The 8,684-nt window shown below is 41.8% G+C and overlaps 1 protein-coding gene across 2 annotated transcripts; it reads left to right on the forward strand.

Annotated features, from left to right (window-relative positions):
• Positions 1-1,505: 1,505 nt before the first annotated feature.
• On the forward strand, positions 1,506-6,849 carry LOC139422141 (interleukin 2 receptor, beta). 2 transcript variants are annotated; one of them, XM_071173293.1, is made up of 10 exons: positions 1,506-1,680; positions 2,680-2,765; positions 2,924-3,044; positions 3,176-3,260; positions 3,515-3,608; positions 3,906-4,042; positions 4,341-4,518; positions 4,770-4,872; positions 5,146-5,218; positions 5,834-6,849. In XM_071173293.1, the coding sequence occupies exons 2-10, from the start codon at positions 2,696-2,698 to the stop codon at positions 6,536-6,538; spliced, it is 1,566 nt and encodes a 521-aa protein (XP_071029394.1). In that variant the 5' UTR covers positions 1,506-1,680; positions 2,680-2,695; the 3' UTR covers positions 6,539-6,849. The 2 variants fall into 2 exon arrangements, with proteins under 2 accessions (XP_071029394.1, XP_071029395.1); XM_071173294.1 differs by having other exon boundaries at positions 1,552-1,680; positions 2,684-2,765.
• Positions 6,850-8,684: the final 1,835 nt, after the last annotated feature.

The raw sequence follows: 8,684 nt of genomic DNA on the forward strand, positions 1-8,684 counted from the left end.
TGTGAAAACATTTCAGTCTCTCGATGTGCAAAACTGATAGAGACATACCCCAAGCGACTTACAGCTGTAATCGCAGCAAAAGGTGGCGCTACAAAGTATTAACTTAAGGGGGCTGAATAATTTTGCACGCCCAATTTTTCAGTTTTTGATTTGTTAAAAAAGTTTGAAATATCCAATAAATGTCGTTCCACTTCATGATTGTGTCCCACTTGTTGTTGATTCTTCACAAAAAAATACAGTTTTATATCTTTATGTTTGAAGCCTGAAATGTGGCAAAAGGTCGCAAAGTTCAAGGGGGCCGAATACTTTCGCAAGGCACTGTATGTGATAGAAATCCAACAATGGAGGAAATGGGTATGTGCTGCATGACACCACAGACAAAAAAATACTCCCATCTATGAGGAAAAAGCGGGTCTGTCTATGGCTACAAAATGAGATGTCCGATGACCTTTGCATTGTCATACTAACTCAGTTCATCTTTCTATTGCCATTTCTACTTCTGCATTTTATTGACTTTCACAAGGATCTTTTGACTCCACTATCCATTTACTACTAGCTTGAAACCTTTTTGTGACCTGACTTGCTTTCATGAGGGATCTACAGTATATTGGAAAGCCTTTGTATATTTTAACACACGTCTAATTGTAGTGTATTCACCTTACGCCTTGATCACACCGACAGAGTCAGTGCGCAAATTGGGACACAGCATCATCTGGATATGTGTTCAACAAAAGTTCACCTTCTGCTACAATTTCTGTCAAGCTGTCTAAGCATACAGTTTGACGCATAAATTCCAGTTCGAATCCAATCCAACTTATGCACCACACAGAACGCACTGCAACTGCCTCTCCAACGCAATGTTACAAGGCAAATGTAGCGTTCCATTTGAAATGAATGTACTTCTGTTGTACCAAAATGCAATGATGCTGTAGATGTGATCTAGGCGTTACTCTGCCAATCTGGTGCTGCAATTTGTGAAACCACCAGACATTTCAGTGTGAACGTGCGTCTCTGTTCTAGCCTACTTTACTGGTGCTCGACTGAAACAGGATGCGGTGTATTCACTATTTTTACCTTAACACATAAAGGGTCTCAGGGGCCTAATGGCTTTGCTTGTAGAGTATGAGTGGTAGAGAAGTGTTTCTCAATCCTGGTCCTAGGAAGGGCTACCACATTTTTGTTTTGGACCAGGCACTAATGCACTTAATTGAACTAATCAACTCATCATCAAGCCTTTAATTTGAATCAGGTGTGTGGGGGCTAGGCTAGGGCTAAAACTAAAATGGGCACCCCTTTGGGTCCCCAGGACCAGGGTTGATAAACACTGTTGTAGAGAATGGTAATTATACGTTTTTTTTAAAAAATCTTCAGGGTTTTGTGTGGCTTCCTGCAAGACACAGGCAAATGTCAGCCTTAGCGAGAGGTTGTGGTTACGTGTGTCACCATGAAATGTCATTGGGCACTTCAATCGAGAGGGAAAGAAAGAAAGAGAGAGAGAGAGTGAGAGAGCGCTAGAGGCACAGAGAGAGACGGTCACAAAGGGACAGACAGACAGACCTACCTGAGACTAAGGACACAGAGAGGAGAGAGCATCTGCAAAAGTCAAATAGTAAAAACAGAGCAAAGAAAGTAGGAGAACAGAATGAGGACTGTGCTGACACTTCGACCCTGACTAAGAGGGTAAGTCTGACGAGGTAAAATACCAATTTGTTTGCATGTGCATGAGCACTTACTTTTTTTAAGATTCAACTTAATTTAAATTTTATTTAAAAAAACAAAAAAAACATTGAGTATCCCTGTATCATTCTTGTTATCATCTAGGTGTCAGCTGCATCATTGTAATGTAGTGTTTTAAAACTAATCCTTAGGGCGGCAGGTAGCCTAGCGGTTAGAGTGTTGAGCCACCATGAAGGTCGCTAGTTTGAATACCCAAGCCAACAAGGTGAAAAATCTGTTGATGTGTCATTGAGCATGGCACTTAACCCTAATTTGCTTGGTATTACTATGGCTGACCCTGTAAAACAACACATTTCACTGTGTTTCTGGCGTGTGACAATAGTGTGTGTGTGTGTGTGTGTGTGTGTGTGTGTGTGTGTATATATATATATGTTCTTTACATCTAGGCCAACCTGGTGAATCTAACAAGCACTCAAGAGGATAGTGTTTAGACTGCCTAGTTTTTTAGCAGTCTATTGGTGCAAACAAACTTGAACATCAGCCTATTCAGGGGAGACAAGGGTACAAAAGGTTTTCTCATTGAGAGTTTAACATTAGGTCATGCAGTATTCAGCAGTCTCTGGATGAATGTGTATTCTGTACAGATATCGATTCAAGAGGAGTTTTCCGCTGCTGCCTTTAAGTGCCTACTTAAACTCATCATGTACTGCTGTCAAAGGGGATGACAGTGGGTAATAATGGTATTGGGCCTGTGACGGAACGATTTTAATGTTGAATACAATCAAGTCAGGACTTCCCTTACCAGTGTCATGTATTTGCTGCTGTTCTATGCAGCTGTTAGGATTTGTACTGTCTAAATGTTTCTGGTGTTCCAATGCTCTGTAATAACAGCCTCTTCATCTTTAGTTTTCATCATCTTAGTTTTACATTTAAGCAGTGGTGGTAATGGCCAACACTCTGTAAGTGACAGTTTTTTAATCTATGCCGTCTTTTGTTTTCCAGTTAGACAGTGGCGGTAATGATGTGGTCCATGCTTCACCTGCTGTTCCTGCTCTCTGTCCCACCAGGCTTCACTCACAACCTCCAAGGTAACTAGTGACTACATGTTAATCTCAGCCTACTCATTCAGATAAGATCTGTGAAAAACAAACAGTACTTGCACCATGTGGAGAAACACAATTTAATGATTGAATTGAACGCACAGCAATAATATTTTTGGATTGCCTTTGCTGGCTTTCCCTCCAAGGACTGTTTTGTGTGAATGACTACATCAACAACATCACATGTGTGTGGAACAGCTCGGCAGTAGATCCAGACGTGGCCTGCCAGCTCCTCGGTACAAAAGAGAACTTTAAGAGCAATCTTTTGTAAGGAATATTTTGTCTGTCTTTATTATTATTACTGCAATACAGAAAATGACGGCATTGTGTTTTGAGGTATAAATGCATCCCTGTGTAATATCGAGAGTTTTACTTTTCATTTATTTTGTTTTGTATAGCAATAGTAGTTGCGATCTCAAACCCTTGGATAGGCCGGTGCAAGGTCATTCTTTCAGAGGCTGCAGTATTGTCTTTGAGGGCCATGTAAGTTTTTCCTGATATCAGAATGATATACAGTATGTAATTCTCCATAATTGTTATTGTACATATCAATTTCATTGTTTTCTATCACTGTCGATTCCTATCTTATTTTTCAAAATTAACTAAATCTATAATGTGAAGTGTATTTTTAATAACTGCTTGTGAAAATTAGAATTTTCACACACACGTGTAGAACAGATGCAATGAGTTGTTACTTTAATAAACATGCCATCTGCTTTCTGACTGTTTCTCTACAGTATTTCAGTTCAGCCGAGTACCTCCCCAGCATTAAGGTGGAGTGTGACGGGTCTGAGGCGGTAAAGCTCATAAGATACAAACCTATCCACCACAGTGAGTGTCCACTTTTTCAGTGTTCTCTTTTGTCTAGTGTACCTGCGAGAGTAGCCTCTCACTAAATAGCCGTTCTTCTTCACTGGTTCATTTGGGAGTTAGATTCTTGCATGGGTACATATTCAATACTGAATCTATGTGCCACTATCAATGTAAACGTTGCTTTGGAAAGCATCTTCTAAATGACAGGTCTCAGACAAGATTACCCATCACCTGACTGTAGTTCACCAAACCGCCTCCTCTATATTTCCGCTTCATGGTATTAGATGACTGACATTTCCCTCTGTTTCCTTACAGTTAAGATGCATCCTCCTGGTAGTCCGGTCATCATCAATGGGACTAATGCCACCTGGAGTGCTGGTAGTCTGCTATCTTTTAAGATCTATGAATATGAGTTCCAGGTCAAGGTGAAGAGGGAAGACCAGCTATGGGGGGTGAGTGAGAATGACAAACCATTTGGTGGGTGGGTGTGAAAGTGTGTGGTATTGGCTGAACACGCAGTATTCCTGATGAATGAGTTAGTGAATCTAATTAGTGGGTAGTCATGCATAATACCGGCGCCTGAGTATTTAGCTGTGATTGTTGGTGGAATCTTCGCTTCCATAGACATCAAAGCATGTACATTTGAGTTAAACACACTCATCTCAAATCTGGATTTCAGCCTAAATAGTTTGAGAGTCTTGTAGCATTGTAGTGATTGTGTTTATTTTTGTTTACCTGTCTCTCTGTCAGGAGGCCCAGAGTTTGACCAGACTAAAGCAGGAACCATGGATAGAGCTGGATGTGGAGGAGAGTGGGATTCATCACATCAGGTTGAGAGTCAAGCCGACCCAACCCCCCTCTAGCCACTGGAGTGAGTGGAGCACCACTGCCTCCTGGACATCAGAGGACGAGGTCTCACCAACCTTTGGTACATTTGATGCCATGCCACAAACTAAAACCTTACATCTACTATATGTTCAGTCATGCAGAAGACTCTCTATCCTAGCCAGAGAAACTGACAATCGGTGCATGGTGAAGTTCATGCAGCCCATATAGGAATAAAACTAATTTGCTGGTCTCAAAAATTCTGTTAATGACCCATGTTAATTGCATTAAATGGATCCAGATGCATTTCTGAGACCTACATTCCAACCGTGCTCCCGTTCTCTGGTGTTTCAGTGGAGTCCCCGGACCTGACTTTGTGGCTGGTGTTGAGTGGTGCGTTTTTCACGCTCATCGTTGTCATGTTGCTGGTCTTCTACAAAACTCATACAAACAATAGGTGAGTAATGCGTAAAGGTGGATTATATGCGTACATGTATGTATTGTTGGGTCAGATCAGGAGTGAGACCTACAACCTTTGGCTCAGTGAGTTAATTTGGTCTTGTGCCGTGTTGATGACGGGGGCTTGATTTTTATCATTGGTTACATAATCCAATACGAAGCAGATTTTGCGTTCAGGACCTTAGGTCTGTTTGGGTATGTAGTGTCAAGTTAATTCTGGGACAGACCCAAAATGGCTTATTAAAATCCATGTTGTTTTGGTGCACTATAGGAAACATCAGTATGTGCCTGATCCCGCCAAGTACTTCCAGCCACTTAACTCTGTCCACGGTGGAAACTTTCAGGTACCTGGAAAATACTCCAACTTCCTGCTAAACTTGAAACCTCTTGAACCAATAAAATTCTGTGTATGTGGCGTTATTCACTGGCGTGAATGTTTTCTTGATATGAAAACCTAGTGGACGGCCTAATATAATATTCTGGAACCTGGTTGAGTGGATATATCCGCATTTATGTCCTTATTTAACTTGACTTACTACTTACTTACATTTGATGCTTACAGTTTGGAACAGCCTCTTTAGTTGCCAGTAAAAGGATAGTGCCCAGCCACAGTAAAAACCAAAGGGAAACATTAGTCATGAGCACAGGCCCCTTGGTGTGGTTTCTGTTGCTTTGAATTCCTTGCATTAAGTTAGATGCAGACATACACGCTCTCTCTACCACATGCACACAATAACACACCAATAAACTCACACATGCACTCATTTTAGACGTACGAACAAGCACACACTGATCTTGCAGCAACTTTCAAAACTTGATACTTGCCAGTGTAGATGCAGTAACATATTTATCCTTTGTCATTTTGCCTAAGTATAAGCATAACTTTCAATTTCACCAATATCTGTGACACTGTACAGAGCGGTGGATACTGACGTGTGTCTCTGGCCCTCCCCATGCAGAAATGGCTGAGCCCCTTGTTTGCTCCAGAGTCCTTCATCACTGCCCAGCCCTGCGAGGACATCTCCCCCGCGGAGGTGTCTGGAACAGAAGTCTGGGACGTCACCGACTCCACCAGCTCCACTACCGCGGCCTTTCTCCTACACTCTGACCCCAACACTCCCTCTGATGGCTGGAACAGCAGCGGCCAGTCCTCCTGCTTCTCCAACATTGGCTACTTCTACACCAAATACCCCAGCAGCCTCTTCATCGAGTCTTGCCCCGTCTACTTCACCTACCAGGGGGACCACAGCTCTCTCTCCGCCACATCCTCCTCCTATGAACGCCTGGAGCGTCTCGGTCGGCTGCAGAGCCAGCCCCTGAGCCCAGACTCTGGTTTCGGCATGGAGAGCGTAGAGGGGGAGGACCAGGTGGAAGAGGAAGGAAAGAAGGATAATGAGAGGAATGTGGTTCCAGTTGCCCCTCTTGTCTTACCAGTCTCCCTGCCTGCTCGGATCCCCCCAGGCCCTCACCATCCCCTGAGTCTCACCCAAATCCCCCTTCATAATCCTGAGTCAAACTCTGCCATGGCGTCTAGCGGCAGTTACAATGCCTGGCCAGTAGAGGCTGCTCTAGGCAGATCCTCCTCAATGACAGTGGAACCCAGTTGTATTGGCTATTTGACCATTAAAGAGCTGCAGAATACCTACAGCAACAAGTCTATTTGAACAATCCATTTTTCACTCAATTTGCATTTTAGTTTAGCTGTTGAACTGATTCTTTGTGCAAACTATGACAAGGCTGATAATGCAGGTACAAACCAATATTTTTTTACATGGAAAATATTGTAGAGTTCTAAATATGTAGCTTATTTGTATTTTATATACATTTTGTATATTACTTGTACTACTATTGAGGCAGCTGGTTTGCCAATGCATTGTTACTTTATCTCAGATAGTTAGTGCTGCTAGTTGTTTTTGTCTTTAAATGTGTTCACTGACAGCTTGTTTGTATGAAGACCTGAATAAAACCTCTGACAGAAGAGAAGTGGGTCAGCCTTAAACTTACTGTGTTTGTGGCCTTAGATAGTGGTGAGGAGTGGGAAAGTGGTCCTGCTGTGTGTGTTTGCGTGCGTGTGCATCAGTGGCGGTCGGTTCCATTTCAGATGAGGGAGGACCATTTTTATTTTATATATGAGCATGGCCATATTTCTATTACAGCATATTGGATGACTGTCATTCATATTCATTTCACCCAGTTCAATGTAACATCGATAGGTTTATGCTACTACGTGATACTCAGCATTTCTCTATACCCATCATGAGGTTGTTACAGCCAATGTAGGTGCACACAGGTCGAGAGAAAAATTAAAGATAACAGACAGCGACACATTGACAGACAGTGACACATTCAATACCGTCTTGCACACTCTTGCCTGCATCTAGCTGATATAGAGTGTAGTCATTGAGAGTTTCTAATGTACAAATTTGGGTATTTTTATCTCTGTTCTGTTCATTTTTTACACACAGCCTACATCATTGTCACCATATTAGCTAAAGTAACGTCATAGTCAACATAGCTAATAGAACCTTCTAATGTGTTAGTAAACCTGCTACAGTCATGTAGTAAAGTTAGTGTTCAGTCAGTAAGCAGTTTAGAACTTGCCCCAGTGGCAATAAATTAGTAAAACTAAAAAGCTTACCTTGAATTGGAAGTGTTCCAATATTGTGTTGAATAGTTATAGCTAGCATCTTGTTTGAGTGCTAAACTAGCTAGCTGCATTTGCTAGCTAGTAAGTGAAACTGAAAAAACACTCTTCTCCATTTTGGAAGAAATTAAATTGTTCAAAACTATTGTCTTTCTCTGAGTCAACTACTCACCACATTTTATGCACTGCAGTGCTAGCTTCCTGTAGCTTATGCTTTCAGTACTAAACTCATTCTGATTATTTGATTGGGTGGACAACATCTTAGTTCATGCTGCAAGAGCTCTGATAGGTTGGAGGACATCCTCCAGAAGTTGACAAAATTACTGTGAAGGCTATGGAAGGGGTTGAGGACCATGAGCCTCCTACGTTTTGTATTGAAGTCAATGTAACGATAACTAACAAACTTCCATACTTGACAGTGTTCCGTACACGTGACCATATTTTAGCGCCCCCCAAAAATTAATACTTCTAGGTCAAATGTGATATTATTACCATTGTAAAGCACAATTTCTCTGCTTTCCAGCAAAACCAATGATGCGACCTTCATGCTGCTCGTCTCTGCATGATTGAAGAAGGCAATGGAGCTCCACCCAGTCTTTTGAAAAATTGTGGTGGGGGAAGCGAAAGCTACTGAATAGTAAAGGGGGGAGAGATGTCGTGTGGCGAAACTGCTTTTTTCACTCCAATTTATCACCTCTAAAATGTCTATAGAACAATATAAAGAGTCTATATAACGTGTCATTATTTTTTGAATAGGGTTTTTAGGGCGACGCTAAAATTATCTTCACAAGTAAACTGCGGCTGTCTCGCGACTTTTGAGAGACATGATGGCTTGCAGAGATGATGCGAAAAATGTATGCATTCAGATGTACAATTGACTAGGTATCCCCCTTTCCCTGTCCCTTTCACTGATACGTCACAATGTATTGTGCAGCGTTAGAAGGGTCAGTTTTTTCAACTTTTCTCAAATACATTTGCTCTATTACCATGTCAATTAAAGCTGGAATAGAAAAGTAGTTTACACCCCAGATTTTGATGCCAACACAGTCGCTACAGTCTCATTATTTTTTATCGTAGGCTCGTTTGAAAGTTGCGGTACGCAAAACCTGTAGGGAACTGTGTTAGCTATCGTTACCCAGAGGAGCGGTCCTCCGTCTACACCATGG

This window comes from Oncorhynchus clarkii, chromosome 12 (assembly GCF_045791955.1).
Source record: "Oncorhynchus clarkii lewisi isolate Uvic-CL-2024 chromosome 12, UVic_Ocla_1.0, whole genome shotgun sequence".
Classification (NCBI taxonomy): domain Eukaryota; kingdom Metazoa; phylum Chordata; class Actinopteri; order Salmoniformes; family Salmonidae; genus Oncorhynchus; species Oncorhynchus clarkii.

Excerpts from the sequence above, each read along its gene's own strand:
- LOC139422141 (XM_071173293.1), top strand. The coding sequence starts at position 2,696 with ATGATGTGGTCCATGCTTCACCTGCTGTTCCTGCTCTCTGTCCCACCA. Across the intron at positions 3,609-3,905 it reads ATACAAACCTATCCACCACA|TTAAGATGCATCCTCCTGGT; the intron begins GTGAGTGTCCAC and ends GTTTCCTTACAG. Across the intron at positions 4,043-4,340 it reads GGGAAGACCAGCTATGGGGG|GAGGCCCAGAGTTTGACCAG; the intron begins GTGAGTGAGAAT and ends TCTCTCTGTCAG.